Source organism: Mercenaria mercenaria, chromosome 9, assembly GCF_021730395.1.
Source record: "Mercenaria mercenaria strain notata chromosome 9, MADL_Memer_1, whole genome shotgun sequence".
Classification (NCBI taxonomy): Eukaryota; Metazoa; Mollusca; class Bivalvia; order Venerida; family Veneridae; genus Mercenaria; species Mercenaria mercenaria.
Window position 1 is genome coordinate 22,722,790 of NC_069369.1, and position 22,266 is coordinate 22,745,055.

Genomic DNA, 22,266 nt, shown 5'->3' on the forward strand with positions numbered 1-22,266 from the left:
AACTTTTCGTTATAGTGTTTCTGAACCACACTGTTCTAAATTCCACTACGAAGAGAAGCTCTTAGAAAAAATGATAAGACTTGAAATTTCTGTGGAAGCTATGAAAAAAGAAATTGAAGGGTCTCGGAAACAAGTAACAACAGCTCTTGATAATCTACAAACAGAAAGAAACACATGGGAGAAGACATTACTGACCATGAATGACACAAGCGTTACAGCATTAAACACTGCCATTCAAGAGACAAAAACACAAGTTCAAGAGGAAATGAAAGTACTAGCAGCCGAGAAAGAAAGATGGAATAAAGAACTAAAGGGTTTGTTCAATTTAACTAATCCCTTTTATTGGCGTCTAGAGAAAATGTGCTTGACATGTAATGAAAATGACACCAAGACCATAACATTACACCATTTTATAAAATTTGTAAAGATAATTGATTTTAAAAATGTTCTTTGTTAAATCTGGGTCCTTGATCCAAATGAAACAGCTTGGTGTGGTGCATATTTGTTTATTATGCGAATTTTTGAGGTGCTATGAATGAAAAAGTAAAAAGAATAACTCAAACTGATAAAACGTATATGCCATACATTGCCAGATTTTCAAAAGTGGTCATCGAAATTAACTATAAAATTATAAAAAAAAACTCAACAATTTAACAATTTGACGTGGTAAATGATACCTGTATGTGTTCTAAATGTTAAATATACTGCTTAGAATTAAGTTTTATCAATGAAATTGCACTCAAATAAAACTGCGTGTTCAAGTACGATGTTATCAGAAAACTTGTAATTCAAATATGTTCGTTAGATTTGTCTTCAATTTTCTTTGTCTATGCTGTACGTATTCTGATTTTATTTTCGTGAAAATGCGTTCTTTTTGGAATATCCTATTTTTAAGTTGCAACATTTTTTTCCGTTTTTTCCCCAACATTTTGACCGTTTTTTTTTATTTTCGGTAAAGATGGCGATGGCTTGCGGTTTGGAGTAGTATTTGTTCTAGGTTTTTATTTTCATGAATGCGACAGAATGATTTATGCTGTATTACAATTGCAATTTGATATACCATTAATTCAGGCTATATAAATTATTTGACCGACTCCGCCTGGTGATGATCGGAAGTGTTGTGTTGCATTATCACTTTTTGTCATATACATTTTGCTGTTTGTATGTTCTCTTTAGCTTTCATTTTGTTCCATAGAACAAATGTAAAGAAAAACATTTAATGAATTTACAACTAACATAGTAAGCTGAGCCGATTTCGCTCATTTAGCTTGGTCCATATCATTTGAAAGTATGAAGTGATATTGAACAATATCGTTAGTTTTAAAACTTACGAAATGTTTATTTAACTATTCTTGTCCAGCAGTATTTTATACATGCTTGTAATTTACACTTCTTACAGTAAAATGCTGTTTCAGTATAATAACACTTTACAAATACATGTATGTATCAGTTTTATTCTTACAGTAAAATGCTGTTTTCAATATAATAACACTTAACAAATATTTATAAATTTTGGTCTACAAAATATTTATAAATTATGGTCTTACAGAGTGCGTGAAAATACCAGAGATCGTTTTATTCTCTGCAAGACGTCCCAAACATTACACACCGACAAGCGGACAAACAATGATTTTCACAGAAATCATCTTAAATAAAGGCGACGCTTACAACAAAGAGAATGGTTTATTTACCGCTCCTTATTCTGGCGTTTATACATTTACTGTACAATTCTGTGTGAATCCTGGAAAGTATGTTGATTTTGCCTTCATGGCCAATGACAAACCTTTTAAGAAAACACGGATAAATAGATCCAGTAGTAGTAGTTTTTCCTGCTACAGCTTTGATGCCATGACCATTGTTAATATGAATGAGAATGTGAAAATCAAGATTATATCTAGCTCTAGTTCAGGAAACACATTCTTTGAGAGCAATAGTAATTACTGGAACACATTCTCTGGTCGTTTTATTCAAGCGATTTAGAAGAAAATCGATTTGATAGCAACAACAATGCCATTAATACATTAAACAATACATGTATAATTTCCACATGTTTTACAAAGAATACGCAAATCATATTTTAAATATTGTTTCTGGCATTTTTAATTGATTTTGAGAATTAGAATGGTTGATTTAATACCCTATATATACAACAAATTATTGAAAAATACAGAGATCTATTAATAGATCCTCAATGTTTAGCCTGCTTGCGGCAAGTGATTCTGCCTTTGCGACCGGTGCAGACCAAGATCAGCCTGCATGGATCATGGTCTGCACTGTTTGCTATTCAGTGAGTAAAATTTCAATCAACATCCCTTTGAATATTAAATGGTACAGCCCCAATTGAATGATGGACAATTCCATTTTAGAAATTTAGCAGGCTAAAGGTTAAACTAGCAAAATGAAAATCCAACATATACTAAAGATTTTACAGTATTTTGTAAAAATAATTAGATTTTTTTCCCAACCATATATGGAAACTCAGGTGTGTAGAAATCTGAAAATGTCTAGAATGTACCATTTTTGTTGTGATGTGGATCATTTTGATACATATCAAGTTTTGTCTTACATTTCATTCAAAAGTGTTTATAACCAGAGCTATGACTTCAATGATTTATTAGATATGTGGTAATAGACATGGTTGTTTTATAAAGTAGAAGAAACCTTTTTTTGTAATTTTTGAAACTATTTCAAATTTTTGAGCTGTTTTATTATCGTTATTTCTGAACATATCATACAACATAAAATGTCCGATACTTTTAATAGAACACTTTCAGTAGCCTTGACACTCGTACAGTTTTGTCAGACAAATAATTATATTGCAGTAACTGAATAGGCTTTTACGGTGGTATGTTTAGGACATATGTTATTTTTTTAAGATTAAATTATCTCGTGCGCACGACATCTTATCTTGAGCGATAAACATCTTATCTCGTGCGCACAACATCTTATCTTGAGCGATCAATCTCTTATCTCGTGCGCACGACATCTTATCTCGAGCGATCAACATCTTATCTCGTGCGTACAACATCTTATCTTGAGCGATCAACATCTTATCTCGAGCGATCAACATATTATCTTAAGCGATCAACATCTTATCTCGAGCGATCAACATCTCATCTTGAGCGATCAACATATTATCTTGAGCGATCAACATCTTATCTCGTACGCAAGACATCTTATCTCGAGCGATCAACATATTATCTTGAGCGATCAACATCTTATCTCGTGCGCACGACATCTTATCTTGAGCGATCAACATATCATCTTGAGCGATCAACATATTATCTTGAACGATCAACATATTATCTTGAGCGATCAACATCTTATCTCGAGCGATCAGCATCTTATCTCGAGCGATTAACATATTATCTTGAGCGATCAACATCCTATCACGAGCGATGAACATCTTATCTCGAGCGATGAACATATTATCTTGAGCGATCAACATCTTATCTCGAACGATTAACATCCTATTTCGTGCGCACGACATCTTATCTTGAGCGATCAACATATTATCTTGAGTGATCAACATCTTATCTCGAGCGATCAACATATTATCTTGAGCGATCAACATCTTATCTTGTGCGAACAACATGTTATCTCGAGCGCACGACATCTTTTTTTATATATATTAAGGCCCTTTATGTGTGCATTTATGTCATCAGTAAAACATACGAAAAAGTTGTTAATTGGGGTCCCGCCTATTCCGCTGTTATTTAAACTTCCCACAAGTACATGTACAAGTTTATCACATCATTTGGGAGAACAATGCATATAATTGGTCATCCTATCTTCAAAATCAAATGAACATAACCAATGATGCATACTGCATGTTAGAATAGCAACACATTTCAGTCCGAGTGATAAATTCGCGCAGAAAAGTTGCATGCATGAATTAAGGGAAAACAAGGAAATTCTTTAATATATGGGCGAAGCCTACATACTATTTTTTTGTCAAGGACTTAAATTTATTTCTTTGCATCATCACTGACTTTTTCAGGCCTATTTTTATCAGTTTGTGTACTGAAATTTCTAACCCTGCAAACATGTGAAACGGTTATAAGTATAATCGAAACAAAAACAAAAACGGTGGCAGCCGTATGTTTTTACTAATGAGCTGAATTCACACAAAGGTCCTTAATATATATTGATAAGATGACCGAGAAAAGATGTTGATCGCTCAAGATAATATGTTGATCGCTCAAAATAATATATTGATCGCTCAAGATAATATGTTGATCGCTCAAGATAAGATGTTATGTGCACGAAATAATATGTTACTCGCTCGATATAAGATGTTGATCGCTCAGGATAATATGTTGATCGCTCAAGATAATATGTTGATCGCTCAAGATAAGATTTTAATCCCTCAAGATAATGTGTTAATCGCTCAAGATGATATGATAATCGCTCGAGATAAAATGTCGTGCGCACGAGATAAGATGTTGATCGCTCCAGATAAGATGTTGATCGCTCAAGATAAGATGTCGTGCGCACGAAATAAGATGTTGATCGCTCGAGATAAGATGTTGATCGCTCAGGATAGTATGTTGATCGCTCAAGATAATATGTTGATCGCTCGAGATATGATGTTGATCTCTCAAGATAATTTGTTGATCGTTCAAGATAAGATGTTGATCGCTCAAGATAATTTGTTGATCGTTCAAGATAATATGTTGATCGCTCGAGATAAGATGTTGATCGCTCAAGATATTATGTTGATCGCTCGAGATATTATGTTGATCGCTGGAGATAAGATGTTGATCGCTCAAGATATTATGTTGATCGCTCGAGATAAGATGTCGTGCGCACGAAATAAGATGTTGATCGCTCGAGATAAGATGTCGTGCGCACGAAATAAGATGTTGATCGCTCGAGATAAGATGTTGATCGCTCAAGAGAATATGTTGATCGCTCGAGATAAGATGTTGATCGCTCAAGATAAGATGTTGTGCGCACGAGATAAGATTTTGATCGCTCGAGATAAGATGACGTGCGCACGAGATAAGATGTTTATCATTCAAGATAAGATGTCGTGCGCACGAGATAAGATGTTGATGGCTCAAGATAATATGTTGATCGCTCAAGATAAGATGTTGAACGCTCAAGATAAGATGTTGTGCGCACGAGATAAGATGTTAATCGTAATCAACACCTCTCAATAGGAAGTGTTTTGTTATCATATTGTGCTATCCGGCAGGTATAGCAGTTTACTATTATAACTTTTAAAACCATTTTTGTAATATCACCCCTTCTACCATCTAACAAATAAGAAGTCTTTACTTAAGATCAGACATACATACGTATCTTGAAGACCTCCACACAATTCCAGTAGAAAGATCTAACGTACACTTGACCTGAAAAAGGATAAAATGTTTCCAAAATTTGTAACAAAATTTATCATATTTGTGACAACTTTTCGTTATAGTGTTTCTGAACCACACTGTTCTAAATTCCACTACGAAGAGAAGCTCTTAGAAAAAATGATAAGACTTGAAATTTCTGTGGAAGCTATGAAAAGGGAAATTGAAGAGACTCGAAACCAAGTAAAGACGGCTCTTGGTAATCTGCAAACAGAACGAGGAACATGGGAGGAGAAATTACTGACCATGAAAGACGCAAGCGTTACAGCATTATACACTGCTATTCAAGAAACAAAAACACAAGTTCAAGACGAACTGAAGGTACTAGCAGCCGAGAAAGAAAGATGGAATAAAAAACTAAAGGGTTTGTTCAATTTAACTAATCCCTTGTATTGCCGTCTAGAGAAAATGTGCTTGACATGTAATGAAAATGACCATAACGTTTTACCATTTTATACAAATGTAAACTTAAGGTAATTTATTAAAACAAATGTTCTTGGTTAAATCTGGGTACTTGGTCTAAACGAAACAGATTGGTGTGGTGCATATTTGTTTATTATGCGGATTTTTGAGGTGAAGGAAAGTGTAAAAAGAGTAATTCAAACTGATAAAACGTATGTGCCATACAGGCCCAGATTTTCAAAACAGACCATCAAAATTAACTATTAAATTATCTAAGAGTCAACAATTTGACGTGGTCAATGATAACTGTAAGTATATTAATGCTTAGAACTGCGTTTTATCAATGAAATTGCACTCAAATAAAACTGCGTGTTCAGTTATAGTATTACCAGAAAAAAATCAAATGTGTGTTTTACAGTTGTCTTTAATTTGATTTTCTTCGTCCATCCTGTGCATTTTCTCATTTCATTTTTCATAAAGATAGGTTCTTTATGGAATATCTTATTCTTTTAAGTTGCGACATTTTTTTCGTGTTTTTCCAACATTTTTGACCGTTTTTTTATTTTCGGTAAAGATGGCGATGGACTGCGGTTTGGAGTAGTATTTGTTCTTGGTCTTTATTTTCATGAATGCAAAAGAATGATTTATATTGTGTTACAACTGTAATTTGGTATATCATTAATTTAAAATTAATATATAAATTGTTTAACCAACTTCGTCTAGCAATGATTGAAAGTGTATTGTTACATAATCACTTTTTCTCATATGCGTTTTGCTGTTTGTATGTTTCATTGGAATTTGTTCCATAAAACAAATGTAAAGAAAAAACTTAATAAATGAACAATTAACATATTAATCTGGGCCGATTTCACTCGTAGTTTTTGAAAGTAAGAAGTGATATTGAACAATATCGTTAGTTTTAAACTTAGGAAGTTAAAAAATGTTTATTTAACTTTTCTTGTCCAGTAGTATTTTATACACGATTGTAATTGACACTTCTTTTCAATATAATAACACTTAACAAATAAATATTTATAAATTTTATTCTTACAGAGTGCGTGAAAATGCAAGAAGTCGTTTTATTCTCTGCAAGACGTCCCAAACATAACACACTAACAAAAGGACAAACGATGATTTTCACAGAGATCATCTTAATTAAAGGCGACGCTTACAACAAAGAGAATGGTGTATTTACCGCTCCTTATACTGGCGTATATACGTTTACTGTGCAATTCTGTGTGTATCCTGGAAAGAATGTTGATTTTGCTTTCATGGCCAATGACACGCCTTTTAAGATAACACGGATACATAGACACAGTAGTAGTAATTTTGCCTGCCGCAGTTTTGATGCCATGACCATTGTTAATAAGAATGAGAATGTGAAAATTAAGATTGTATCCTGTAGTTCGGGAACCATACTGAGTGAGAGCAATAAATATCATTGGAACATGCTCAGGTCGTTTTATTCAAGCGATTTAGAAGAAGGGAACAACAAGGCAATTAATACATTAACAATATATGTATATATTTCCTCTCCAATTAAGAAAAGCTGTTTTACAAAGAATATGCAAATCATTTTTAAATGATTAAAATTCGTAATTATCATGTTTAGTAAGAAGCAAGTATCTATAACAAGTTCAAACTTTTAAAATATCATCATAAGTAACAATATTTGGGCTTTTTACTCTTGTATCTATGGTGGCTGATTTAAATTTGAAAGCTTTGCGTGTTAGTATGCCAACGCGACATATCATAACTAAAAAACGCGCATAACGCGTTTAAAAATATCAAACCTTTTGGTTTCATTTGAAAAATTTCTCTACTTCGTTCGTCTCACTGTAAAATTTTTCAGAAAGAATGTGTCCCCACTCTGTATATATTTTGCCTTACAAGTTTCGCACGCACGTACGCACGCACGCACACACACACACACACACACACACACAAAACTGCTGTTGGTTCATATCTTACCTTAACGTTTAATGTTGAATTCTTTCATGTAAAATAGCGATCCAGCTGGTTTACAAAAGGTTGGTGGTTCTTTTGATTGAATTTTCAATCTTACAAAAATAGACAACATTTGTTGAATGTGCAGAAATTTCTGAAATAATTTGTTTATTTCTCAAACAGCATCATCTTCACTTGAAAATATGTCAGTCAGTGTGTGTCTGTTATCCAGACTCTTTGCAAAGTGACAGATGTAGAATAATTTCTTTTTTGACATATTTTTTGATAATCGTAATCCATATATATTGAGACTTTGCATTGCAGTCCAACGATTTCTTCAAATGTCTGTATCATCAGATACATGCATGTTTAACAAGCCACATTTTAGAAATTTTATGATTCATAGTTTGAACATGATATCAGGAATTTTAACTGACCTATCAAAGAGCTGCATTTTCAAGTACCTGTCAGTTTCCACTTGGGTAAAACGACATAGAGTGATTTTAGAAATCAGTTTCACACTATTTCAGAAGTCAAACTATTTTTTATGACCACACATGCACTAGAGGATGCTACAAACTACAAAGCTTCAATGTTTCATTTAGATATTATATGGATTTAACACTTTTTAGTTTAAATTTAAATTTTGAGATCTTACTCAGGGAGTCTGAGATAAAGTCCGAGTAAAATGTAACCATTACACAAGTGATATTGATATGATTCCGCAATGTTTCGAATTATGAATACTACAAATATTGGATACAAGTCAAATCTTGAAAGCTTTATCATAAGATGTTGTAATTAACACAAATTGCTTTAAGCTAAAAGAATAGCTTTTGCTGTGAAAACATAGTAGATTTAAAACAATTTATTCTCCATAGATGATGCAAAAAAAAAATCACAAAGTTTGCTTGAAACAGTTCTGTAATTAATGGATGCTGAATAAATGTCTGTACATTTTATAAGTATGGTAATGTCAGTTAATCAGTTTTATATTATAGAGATTATTTTCTTTTGATTCTATCATGTTAAGACATGTTCTATCATGTTGGTATATTAACTATACCATATTCCAATCTTTACATTCCATATGTGTTTTAACATTCATTTTTGTGTATACTTCATAATTATAACTGTAACAGCAATATAAATTTTTCTATGAATTAAAAACCTTTATACGAATGTGTACCGTTTGTTTTGATAAACTCAAGTTAATTAAACCTGTTAGCCTTTTAGATACAAAGTATTTTGTCAAGAAATAAAAAATATTTATGCCCGAGTCATACTGAGATAAACTTACTACAATATATGATTGGCAGAGACTTGATATTGCAAGGAATTTAAGAAAAGTTCTGTTGTGCTTGAGTAGCTGCACGACCAGCCATACTACCTATATCTAATCATGACTAGTGTGACCAATCTAAGAAAGTCACAGGTAGTCTTGGGTAATCATTCGACAACGACCACCCTAGATCGCGCAGCTGCCATGGTTGCAGGTAATTACAGTGCGCATGCTACTGAGACCCAAGCGTTCTTTCGTTTAAAAACATCTTTTTAATATGCCCGTTTTGGAAACTAATGTACCTATCATTTTATGGTGGCCATCCATCTGTCAACATTTTTTTGTTTCCGGACTCTAAGTCAGAAAGTATAAGGGCTACAGTGATGACTAAGCACCGCTTATGTAGGATCCATATTGTTTTTGGGATCAGAAGTCAAGGTCAAAGTGACCTGGAGACTAAAATTCAAAAAGTATAATAGGTACGACTTTCAACCATTTACGCAATAACAGAGTACCACTAGAAATGGTCTCGATTATTTAGGGGGGTCTCTGCCTTTAAGGTCAAGGTCACACGGACCCGACTTCACTTTTGGTATTTTTTTCGTTTCCGGTCTCCGTATCAGAAAGTATGATAGCTACAGCTTCCAAACTTTACATGATTAAGTACCAATTTAGGAGAATGCCTATTGTTTTTGGGGTCAGTAGGTCAAAGATCAAATACTTAAAATGGTTTCCAGACTGATTCATAAAGTATAATAGCTACGACTTTCAAACTAAATAATAACGAAGAACCACTTATTAAGGAAGATCCCCATTTTTTTTTGTTTTTTTTTATTTGGTTCAGTGACTCAAAGGTCAAGGTCACGGGAACACCTACACCCCTCACCCATTTTTATTTTATTTTTACTTTCAGTTCAGTTACTTATTTCTCAGTATCCATTTCATCTCCCCCATCCCCTCCTCTATCCCCATTGTCCCCTTCTTGCTGTTTCTTGTATTTCTTAACCCCTGTAGTAATTGTTGACAACTCCTGTTCTTGATGCCCGCTTTTACTGCATATCCTATTCTGCTTGCGTATCTTGCCCCGTTAGGCGGAACTGTTGGTTTTGTCGCACAAACTAATCGTTTTTCCTGACTATTATTTTGTCCTCAAATTTCTGTTTGTTTGGTTATATTTAAATCAAAGTAATTTATCTTCAGCAAGGTTGGATAGAATACATATTAGCCTTCGTGCCCACCCGTGATGAAATAATGCACGGAGGGGCACCTTGAGTCTTCCTTCACCATCAAAGCTGGAAAGTCACCATATGACCTATAATTGTGTCAGTACTACTTTTAACCAAGCAAATACAAAACAAAACATATTAACCTTCAAAAGTGGTTGTTGAATACAACAAAATACATGTATACGGCATTGTTGTGTTAAGCAAACGCAAACAACATTCGTCGTTTCTTAGACATAAGCATGGCAAAACTTACAAACACACTTCACTTTAAAGTGAACTTGAGATTATTGTTTCGACATACATTATTTCATTTACAATTCCTGGTTTAACAAAAAATCGTCACCGTGACCCCTTGTTACAATTTCACCCATATGGATGATAATGTCACAGAACATATACCCCTCTGGTGCTGATTTCCTTGGAAGTATTCTTTTCCATCTTGCAAAAAATATCCTACTACGATACATACATTGACGCAATGAAGCATATGTACATATACTTCCGTCCAATCTTATCTCGACTGTAACTTCATGAAACATGGACCTTTTTATGTGACAGAACTGTTTGCTTTAAATTAGCGTAATTGCATGTCGAGGGCAAGACCCATAACCCTATCTTAAAGGTCAATGTCGCACTAGGAGCTCAAAGCCAAACACACAAACAAAAGCGTTGTAAATTATTAACTCTCGGAGCGAGGGCTACATTATTATGATAGGTGGAATTTACTAGGAACTTTCCTGTTACAAATGCTTGATTTAGGAGTTCTGACCGATGGAAATTTACAAAACGAAGTACTACCTGCCTGGATAACTCCAACAGTTTTCAAAGGATTGGGTCAGAACTTACAGAAATGATTTTTGTTTTGTAAAATGGTCTCAGATTATAAATGCAATACGTCATTTAGGAGTTACTGCCCTTTGAAATTTTACGAAATCTTGAACATTATTCAAAACAAGAATGGAATGCTTGTAAGGGTGTCACCTAACAACAACTGAAGCGATTTTGAAGAGACTTCCTTTTTCTATTTTCAGAAGTTATTTTCATAAGATTGCAATGTATGACATGAAAATTAATTGGACAAAATGAAAATCGTAACTTTGTCAAGATTCAGTACTGGTGAAAAGCAACTAAGGGAACTGAAAACTATGTCTGTGTTAATACATGTTTGAACCTGTACTAGAACTAGGAGTCCAAATGTTTAGAAGTCGAAATTGTAGGAGCCGTCATAAGCTTTTTTATGCCTGGACTAGTAAGTACATGGGTTGTAGACATAATGAACACATGCACAACGACTCTAGTACAAGGAGTCGTGCTTCTTTTCTGTCAATTGTGATTAGCATAGAAGGAAATTATAAGTGACAATGCAGGTAACTGCTATCAATTCTGGCATTGGATTGACTACTTCGGGAATATCTGTCCTACAAAAATACTAAAATACTTTTAACACACACTGGTCATCCTAAGCGAAAACATATGTTCAACTGTATGTCCATCATTACGTGTCTAGACCAAATTGATTTCTCATCAGTAATGTTAACAAACGCAAGAGGAAAGTAAGGCATCAAGCGAAAAATTTCAAAGCGGTAAATTAGGGGAAAAGGGTCAGTACTGTACAGAAGCTTTTTGCGAGTGAACCTTTATTTTGACCGCTTTAGTGCTTCAACAATCATTTGTGTTGGTTTCAATTAGCAAATATTTCCACGGACATTATTGTCTCCCAAACAACCAACCGCCTCGGTAGCCTAGTGGTAAAGCGCCCGCATCGAGTGCGAGAGGTCATGGGTTCAATCCTTGTGCTAGTAGCTTCCCTCTCCGACACCACTTGGCGTTTAGCATTAAGAGGATAGGACTAGGACTGATCAGCCCAATGTAAATACTATGTGACTGAGTAGAGTATCATGTCACATTCTACGGCGGGCAGCACTTAAAGACGGAGAAATACGGACATAAGATGGAAGAGTACATCATATGTAAATACGATATAGGAAGAAAGGACACTATTTTAAAGGAATAAATGAATTGTAACAGCAAGACTTTATTAGAATCAACAGTACCAAATAGCAATGGACCTTCTTGTTCATAACTGTTTCAAAGATACTATTAACAACTTATTTTGAATATACAGCATACAATGTTCTAAATTTTAATTGTTTACATAGTACGCATCTTTGCATGTATCTCAATTTTTGACAAACTTCATTATATTAACCCTACCCTGCTAAATTTCTATAATGAAGTTACTGCATAGCGAAAATGCAGATAATGATCAGACTACACAGACTATACGGACTACACTGGTCGCAAAGGCAGATTGAATCAATCCTGTCCAGCATGATACGGGTAAATTACCTAAAATTTAACCGTTTGCGCTGCTACTATTTTCTTAAATAATACTTTCACTTACAAGAAATCTATCAATCTTTAATACCAATTCGGTCGATACACTGATACTCTTTCTTAATATAAAGAACTTGATTGGGATTTACTCCTTGGATGATCAGTGAAGAACTAAATGATTTTAAAATGCGGTTGCAGTAGTTTTCGTTTTTACATTTTAAAACTGTTTCTCGGGGATCTTTTTGCCCTAATAGATATAACATTAAAAAGTTAATCTGGACTTCCTTTTTGTGTTCATTTCTGAATGAAAAATGCCATAACTGGTAAACTTTAGATATGAAGATAACGGTTTTTTTAACCAATCTAAGTTTAAAATTATTCATTTTGCGTTGCCAAAAGTTTAGTCTATGAAATGTTTTCTCAAGCGCTAATCACATGCGTAAGAATGACACATTTTGCATATTTGCGCATGTTGCACGTGCGTGATTTGAAATCAGTGTAAATATCTTGTCATATGAAAAAGACATTATTATCAGATTATAAATGAAACATGCATAGAAAATGTAACAAACTACAATATTTGCTGCAAACATTGACTGCTATTTTGTACAACCCTAAAACAAGTAAAGTAAGTACACATGAAAGTCATAATTTCAGTATGATATGAAATTATCAATCATTACAGACCTTTGTTGAATCAATGCCATGTAGTTCTGTGACAAATTGGGTATCAAACTTATCGGAGCCACTGTATTGCCCTTGCATTATGGTAAGAGACGACTGCCAGTGTCTGAAAACATTGTTCTGCTGTATCTCAGCATTGCCTGTGAGGACTGTTTTTTGTTTTTTTTTTTTTATTTTTTTTTTTTTTTTTTTTTTTTTTTTTTTTTTAATCTTGTTTATTTTATTACAATATACTGTTGGCCCATACACATATATAACGCCGTAAAACCAAATCAATTGACGCGTTTTACTATTTTATTACAAACGATTTATGGATCGTCACAGTGTCTGTTCTGTTATGTCTAGTCATCATTGAGTGGTAGATAATAAGACAGTATTGCTTCTTTTTTTTTGTAATATTTTTTTATTTACAATAAATACAGCACATTTACAACAAATACATCAGTGACAGTTTATTTCTTTTCAATATTGATAAACAAGTACATGCTTAATTAATCTTCAATATTCATTTTATTTGTATTATATATATCTGTATTATTGGAAAAATGTGATAAAGAAGGAGGAGAGTAAAAAAAGTAATTTAAAGGAGAGAAAGGAAAAGAATGAAAAAAAAAATTGAAGATTTGGATGTTCTCGATAAAATTTATTTACTGTTATTGATGGAAAAATGCATTTTTTTAGCTCATACAAAATGTTATTAAGGACAGCTCATATTATTTCTCAAATACTATCAAAGTGACCATTTTTGCCTGTGTTGTTCTATTTGTTATGTATTGTGGCTATTTCTGTTCTATTTTAATTCGTAGTTTCAAATATAAAATAAATTGTCAAGACAGGTAAGAGTTTTCTATTTTTCACCTGAAAAATATAGGATTTCATTAAAAAGATCAGAAAGTTTATTACATTTCTATTTTGTCCGCTTTATAAATGACCAAAACTGATTATATCTAGATTAAAGTATGCTGAGATGTTTAAGGCACTTAGGAAATCAGTTAATCTATTCCACATATGTTAAGCATATTGGCATTCCCAAAATAAATGCTCTTGACTTTCTACATACATGTTACAAAAATCGCATAGACTTGAATTGCTTAATTTTACCTTTAATAGATACTTATTAGTGGAAATAAGACGGTGAATATATTTGTATTGAAAACTTCTCAGTTTTGAGTCTATGGTTGATTTGCTTCTTATCTGAAGATACTAATATAAAAAAAACAATCAATTTCAATGTTTCTTTAGAATCTTTAAGTGTATACTTATATTTAAGTGATCTTACAAATATGCACTTGAAGACAACCAATCTTCAAACTATAGATTATTTAAATCAATGCAAGTTCTAACATTTAAGAATCATTAAATTTGTTTTTCTGTTTCAAGTATTTCGAGGTTCTTCAGAGGTTTTACAGTCTTGTGCTAAGTGAGCAGCGAGTAGTTAGATAGTCAGGCAATCAGCATTTGATAGACAAAATGTTTCCTTGCATTGCTGAGGGCTAAATCCATTGTTATATTGTTCTACTGTGTTGTGAAAGCCAGTTGTCATATAGTTCATGATTCATAATTATATATTATCATTTATATGTGTATCTTTGAATATGACAAATTATAAAGTAAAAAGTGATTTCGTAAAGTACATTCATCCCGAAGACCCATTTCATTTCAAATTCCTGAGGTACACTTGAATAAAAGGCAGTGAGTTATATATTCAGTGTCTCAATATTGATTTTTATCGGACAGTTACAGAATCAAAGGCGGAGAACGAATGACTTCAGACAAAATGGATGTGGAGAACATGCGCCTTGTTGTGGATCGTACCTGACACCTTCAATAGGAAGTGTTTTGTTCTCCATATGGGGTTATTGTCGGGGATTCATGAAATGGTAAAGCAGTTATTATAAAACTAAAACCATTCTTTTGTGTTTTTACCCCCTCTACCACCTACAAATAAATGGTGTGGGAAAAACCCGTTAAAAGTATTTACTTAAGATCAAAATAATATGTATCTGAAGAACTCCACACAATTTCAGTAGAAACATCTAACGTAGAGTTGATTTTAAAAAGGATAAAATGTTTCCCAAATTTGTTTGCAGCATTTGTATTTGTGACAAAATTTTCGTTATAGTATTTCTGAACCACACTGTTCTAAATTCCACTACGAAGAGGAGCTCTTAGAAAAAATGATAAGAAATTGAAATTTTTGTGGAAGCTAAGAAAAAGAAATTGAAGATCTCGGAACCAAGTAACGACAACTCTTGGCAATCTGCAGACAGAAAAAAGCACATGGAAGGAAACACTAAGACCTGAAAGACGCAAGTTTACAACATTTAAAACGCATTCAAGAGCAAAAACCCCAAGTTCAAGAGAACTAAACTACCCAGCGCTGAGAAAGAAAGATGGAATAAAGAATAAAAAGGGGTTTTTACCATTTTTGCAATCAAATTGTATTTACGTCTACAGAAAATGACACCAAGACCTTCGCGTTTTATCATTTTATAAATTGATTGAAAAGATGTTCATTCTACTTTGAGGAGAACCGAGTACTATTTTAATATTTGTTAAATCTGCGTAGTTGATCTATAAGAAGCAGCTTGGTGCGGTACATATTTGTTTATTATGTGAATTTATGAGTTAAAGGAGAAGGTAAAAATAATAATTCATACTCATAAAACGTATGTGCCATACAGGACCACATTTTGAAAAGAGATCATCGAAATAAGCTATTAAATTATCTAAAATTTAACAATTTGACGCGGTAAAATGATTACTGTAAGTATTCTGAATGTTAAATATATTGTGCTTAGAATTAAGTTTTATCAATGAAATTGCACTAACATAAAACTGCATGTTCAATTAGGATATAACAAGAAAACTTAAAATCCAAAGATGTAAAATCCAAATATGTCCGTTACAGTTGTCTTTTTGGAATATCAAATTTTTGTGCACAACATTCATTCGAACATCCAACATTCTGACCCATTTTACTTTCGGTAAAGTTTGCGATGGCTTACGGTTTGGAGTTTTGCACTTTATTTCAGGGTCCATGGAAAATTTTTACTCGCCTCATAAAGATTTTGCATTTATATTGGGTCAATAGACGTAGTGGAGAAAAAATTATTCCTTTACTGTAAACATTTCAGATATAAATTTTGAAAAAAAACAAAAATGGTTCCGCATCGCTGGGAAATTTAATCAAGTTGATTAAAAGTCCACTATAGATATCGTTTCCGGAATAAAAAATAATGTTTTCTTCCGTTTCATTTTCCTTATCTTTTTTAATTGGGAAAGTTGCAGTAAGTAAATAAGAACTAATCTGAAAGGCACGGCCGTGAGGATTACCAGTTGAAATCTTGTATTTAGTTAAATCCAAAAAGCAAGGGAAATTAACATTTTTGTAAGAACAGTTTTTTGAGGACATTTAACCCCTGCAAGAAAAAGGTTTAAACGGGAAAGGGGACGAAAGCCGAATTTAAGCATTTCGCATCGGTAATCTGATTTTTCCGGATGGAACATAAAATTTTCCCAAAACCAGTTCTAACCTGATAAATGGCTTTTGGGGTTTGCAGTCTAAAAATACAGTTCTTTTTTGCATTTTTTGGTGGTGAATCCATAAAAAAACATGAAAACAAAAAGGGGTTCATGTTTCCCCACTGAACGTAGAGCTATTTTAAAAAAATAATAATGTCATTACAGTGATATAAAAAAGGGTAGTCGACAAAATGTCACACTGCTTTTGGGCACAGGTACGGGATATCCCGGTCCAAAAACCCAAATCAGGTCGGGTTGCTCTCCCCTGATTGGATTTCCTCAAAAGCGATATCCCTACCCTGTCACCAAACAAGCGTGTTAATAATAATAGTGTTAAAATTCCTTTCGAACCACTAAATAGCTTTAAAATCGCCTACGTCCGTCAAGAAATCAGCAGTGGAGTGATTAAATTCTTTGTTGCATTATCGCTGATCGCTGTCGTTATGTTTGGGTATTTTCGTTTAGCTAGGGGAAGTTGTTAAATAAAAAAAATGAAAAAGAAAATAACAAAAATAATTAAACTTTCAACATAAAAATCTGGGCCCGTTTTCATCCCTGGGGGCCTCCGGGGCCGAGGGGTTAAAGGTCGCAGACTTAAAACCCTCCCCTCTCGATGGGGGTTCGAGCCTCCCCGGGGGGCTTTGAATTCTTCATGGGGGAGAAGCATCCGCTGGCTTGGGGAAGGTGGGTGGTTTACCCGTCCCCGTTGTGATAAAATAATCACGGAGGGGAACCTGGGGTCTTTTCTCCCCCCCAAAAAGCTGGATTGTCGCCATATGACCTATAATTGTGCTGCGACTTTAAAACCAAAACCAAAAAAAAAATCACCCCTTTTTAACAGGGTCCGTATTTTTAAAGGGTAAAACAGAGACTTTAAACAATCCCAAACAAAGTTGCAAAATGTTTAATAACACTTTAAAAATTTTTATTAATTTTATTTATACAGTAAACTGCTGTTCTCATGTAGAAACACTTACAAATACTGATGTATAAATTTTATTCTTACAATAAAATGCTGTTTTCGTAGGAACACTTTACAATTTGAAATTTTTTTATTTTACAGAAAATGCTTTTTTTCAATAAAATAACATTAAAAAAATATTTAAAAAATTAATTCGTACAGGGGCGTAAAAATCCAGATTTTTCCCTGAAAAAACGCCCAACAAACACCCAAAAAGCGAACAAACAGTGATTTTAAAAGAGATCATTTTAAAAAAAGGCGACGCTTAAAACAAAGGGAATGGTGTTTTTACAACCCCTTTTAAACGGCTTTATCCTTTTTACTGTACATTTGTGTGAATACGGAAATATTTGATTTTCCTTGTGGCCAATGAAAAAGCCCGTTTAAGAAAAACAGGGGATGTAACACAGTATAGTTTTTTTTTTCCTGTACAGCTTTGACCATGCCATTGTTAAAAAATAGAATGTAAAAATCAAATTACATCTAGCTCTAGTTAGAACAACTTTGTTTGAGAGAAAAGTATTCGGGAACACATTTCCCGGGTCGTTTGATTAAACGTTTTAGAAGAACATCGTTTTAACAACACAACATAGCTTAAACAATTTTATCCATGTTTGACCGCGGGAGTGTAATAAACCAAAAAAATAAAAATGTAATACATAGGGGAAAAAGTTTTTGACTCGACGCATTTATGCGGGAGACTTTGGGAAAAATTGACTTTTTTTATATATAAAAGAAAAAAAGTATGATTTTACGGGAAAAGCTAAATGTGATAAAAAAATATTACATTTGTGATTTTCCACATTAAATTTTTTAAAACCTTGAAAAAATTTTGAAAAATGCTAGCGACCCTCGCTTTTTTTTTTTTTTTTAACTCTTTAATAAATTCAATATAAAAGAATCAGTAAACCTCTATAAAAAATAGATTAAAATTTTCCCAAATTTTTACAAAGAAACGAAAAATCAATTTTAAAATTTTTCCCCTGACATTTTTAATTGATTTTGGAATTAGAATGTTTTGTTTTAATCCCTAAATTCCTAATTTTGGGAAAAAAGAGATCTATTTCAGTATGCCATTAATTTTAGGGCCTCTTCCGGCAAGTATTCTCCTTTGGCCCGGCAAACCAAGACACCTCACATCAGGGCCCTGCACTGTTCGCTATTTCGGTTTAAATTTCATCAACACCCTTTGTTTTAAAAAGGACAGTCAATTGTGTGGGCGTCCCAATTTAGGAATTCCCAGGCTAAAGGTTTACTAGAAAAATTTCTACTAACAAAGGATTTTACAGAAATTTTGTAAAAAAAAATAGATTATTTTTCCACCAAATAATGGAAAATCAGTTAAAAAAAATTCTAAAAGTGAAAAAAGGTATTTTTTAAAATGTGATGGGGACTTTTGATCATATAAAGTTTGGTTATACAATCTTTTAAAAGGCTTATAATCTTCTTTTAAAAGATTTATGAGAAACCGTTAAACAGATGTGTTGTTTTATAAGTAAAGAACATTTGTTGTATTTTTTTAAAACTGTTTCAATAATTTATATTTTTACGTTATTTCTGGACTGTCATAAAACATTTTCCCCGGTATTTTTAGATACCCCCTTTCGTACCTTTGACACTTATACTTTGTCAGACAAATAATTATATGGTTTAAAGAGTTAAAACGGTTCGGTTTGAGCATGTAATTTTGTTTGTGGAAAACATTTTCCTTATCCAATTTGCAAGGTATAAAATTGATTTATTTGATTTTTTGTAGTGTTTCTCAGTTTTTTTTCTTTATCAAACATTCCAAATGCAAAAAAAAGATAACATACACTGAATGTTTTATTTGGTTTGGAATTTTAAACGTTTTTTTAAAACCCCTTCCCATTTTACATTTTCACATTGGCCCCCAATTAATTTCATTTTACCCAATTTCAATCCCCTTTTCCTTAAAACACCTTACCAAATACGCCCGTTTCCCGTGCGGTGGCGTCAAATTTTTTTTTGGCAAAAAGAAAAGAGCGCTACTATATTTTATTCTACTGTTTAGTTAAGGGCATATAGAATCAAATAATTTATAGCAAAACAGTGTTTTAAAACACATTTTACACTCGGGGGATCCCCCCCTCGTACAAATAATTTCAAATAAAATTATTACGCCCGGGGCAAAAAGCCCCCGTCATAATAGTTTGTAAACACCTTTTTCCTAAAATTTATTTTTAAAGTAGGCTGGAATTTTAAATTTTTTAAATGGAATTACCCCATTTTTCCCCAATAAAATCCGGCGAAATAATGTGGGGAAAAATTTTGGGGGAAATTAAGTTTTTAAACCCCCAAATACCCTTTCCCTGTTTGCAAGTACGAAAAATAATTTCCCCAAATTTACTTTTCTCTTTTTGCTGGGCAGCTTTTTAAGAATCAAACGCCGCGGGAGTTGCTTCCCTTAACTCAAATTTCTGTATAAGAAAAGGGAAACCCCTGCGTAAAGTTGAAGAAAAAAATATTTTTTTTATTGCCCCGTTTTTCTTTATTTTAAAGAATCAACTTCATATACTTATCGGCAATTTTGTTAATTAACACTTTTAAATGCACAGTACCAAATTGTTTTAAAAACTTTCACCAAAAAACATATGTCAAAAGTCGCTTAATCCATTTTTAATGTATTACATTTATTAGATTTGAAATGATAATACTGTTTGGGGCCTTTGATTTTTAATACTTTCCTATTTCTACAATATTGGGCCCTGCCCCCTACGAAACATAACTTGTAAATAGATTCATTGAAATTTTTTTGTATATTAAGGGTTTAAAATAAAGTTTGATATTCTTGTATAATATAATTATATTTTTTTTTTTTTTTGAAAAGTTTTTTTCCAGTTAGCACACTAAAAAATCCTTGGGGAAGAATGTTACTCACCTGTAAATATTTTGCCTAACAAGTTTCACCTACATGGTCAAAAAAAAGAGAAATGACTCTTGAATTTAAATGGAAGCCTGGGTCAAGCGGTTTAGGCCTGAAATTTCCCAAATTTAAATTTTCCCCGCCTTGCATGCCATGGTGCAGAACCTACCCAGTGTAGTATTTTTCATATAAATGCAAAGCTGGTTTACAAAAGGTTTTCAGTTTTTCCTAGGTGCCCGCCCCGAACCCAAAAAATGCCCCAAAAGGGGACTGGGGGTCTTCAGCTATTTAAATCGGATAGTCATTTTTTGATCGACCTGTAATTTTTAACGGGTTTGACTTGAAACTTTAACGAAAACCAACAAAAATTTGCTTTTTTTTTTTTCAAAAAATTGCCCCCTTTTCGACTTTATTGTTTTTTTTGATTAATTTCCTTTAGTAAAAAGTAGCGTTGCTGTTTTCCGAAAGCCTTATTTTTTTTTAAAGAATCTTATGATACTGGAAAAAAAGAAAACAAATAAATCTTTTAAAGCTTTTTATAAGATATTAAAAAAACCAAATTTCTTTTAAAAATAGAATGACATTTGCTGTGAAAATAAGAATTTTAAGTTTTTGTTCTCTATAGATATGCAGTTGAAAAAAAAAAGGGTAAAATGTTTTCAGAGTTTGCTAAAAATTCTGTAATTCTGCAGTGCTGAATAAATTTCTCACATTTTTGAAATGCTTATAAAAGAAAATTGACAGTTAAATGTTAAAATTGTATTTTTCTTTAATTCTTCAGTTTAAACATTTTAAATTAAAAAAACCAAAATTTCCAAGCACTTCAAAATGTGTTTTAACTGTGTAACACATAAATTTTAACTAACGCAATATATATTTTTCTACGACTAAAAAACTTTTTTTTGAATGTGTGTCGTTTTGCTTTTGTCAACACAAGTTGGGCAAACCCTTTGATTTAAAATTTTTATCCAAAAAGAAAAAAATAATGCCCATCATACTAAAGAAATGCAAATCTAAAGGTTGACTGCTTTTGGCTGGAACTCGCAAGCAAAAAAAAAAAGTTTTTTACAATTCTGGTTTGGGTTTAAGGTGCGATATAGAAAAAGTCCTCAAAAGAAATCCAAACCAAACTCTGAAATTAGATGTAGGCCGGTTTTATAAAATAAAAAATGTCAGAACCTTAAACTGTTTTTCCACATGTAGTTTGGGGAGATTTTTAAACCCTTTTAAATTCTTGCGCGATATTAGAAAAATCCCAAAAAAAATCAAAGCAAACTCGAAAATTAGGGTATTTTTGGGGACTCCTTTGATTTTAATTAAAAGAATATTTCTTATTTATCTAAAACAAATCAATTAAACGAAATATAATATCATTTCTTTTTTTCAGGGAGTATTAATAATAAAGCATTCAAAAAATTGCCGAATTTTTCACTTTCGAGAAATACTGAGTTATTCAAATACCCCACCCATCGCATAATATTTTGAATGTATTTTTGTTTTACGAGTTTCCCTTTAAAATATTATTTGAGATCAATTTTGGTGTTCAACCCCTTTTAATTTTAATGCCCAAAGAGTTTTTTTTTTGAAGAAGTATGTATAAAAATTTTTTTAAAAAACTATGCTCTGAATTTTGTACCCGATCCCTTTGGGAAAGA

The 22,266-nt window shown here is 32.7% G+C and overlaps 2 protein-coding genes across 2 annotated transcripts in view; both read left to right on the plus strand.

The window, feature by feature from the left end:
• Window positions 1–153: 153 nt before the first annotated feature.
• The window catches only part of LOC128559669 (uncharacterized), a 52,424-nt gene continuing 30,311 nt past the window's right edge, over window positions 154–22,266 (plus strand). Inside the window, exon 1 of the mRNA XM_053551993.1 lies at window positions 154–314. Coding sequence (XP_053407968.1) covers window positions 197–314 — 118 coding nt within the window. The 5' untranslated portion in view covers window positions 154–196. The remainder of the gene's footprint in view (window positions 315–22,266) is intronic.
• Window positions 5,594–22,266, plus strand: part of LOC123546034 (uncharacterized) — a 29,254-nt gene continuing 12,581 nt past the window's right edge. Inside the window, exon 1 of the mRNA XM_053551994.1 lies at window positions 5,594–5,727. Coding sequence (XP_053407969.1) covers window positions 5,610–5,727 — 118 coding nt within the window. The 5' untranslated portion in view covers window positions 5,594–5,609. The remainder of the gene's footprint in view (window positions 5,728–22,266) is intronic.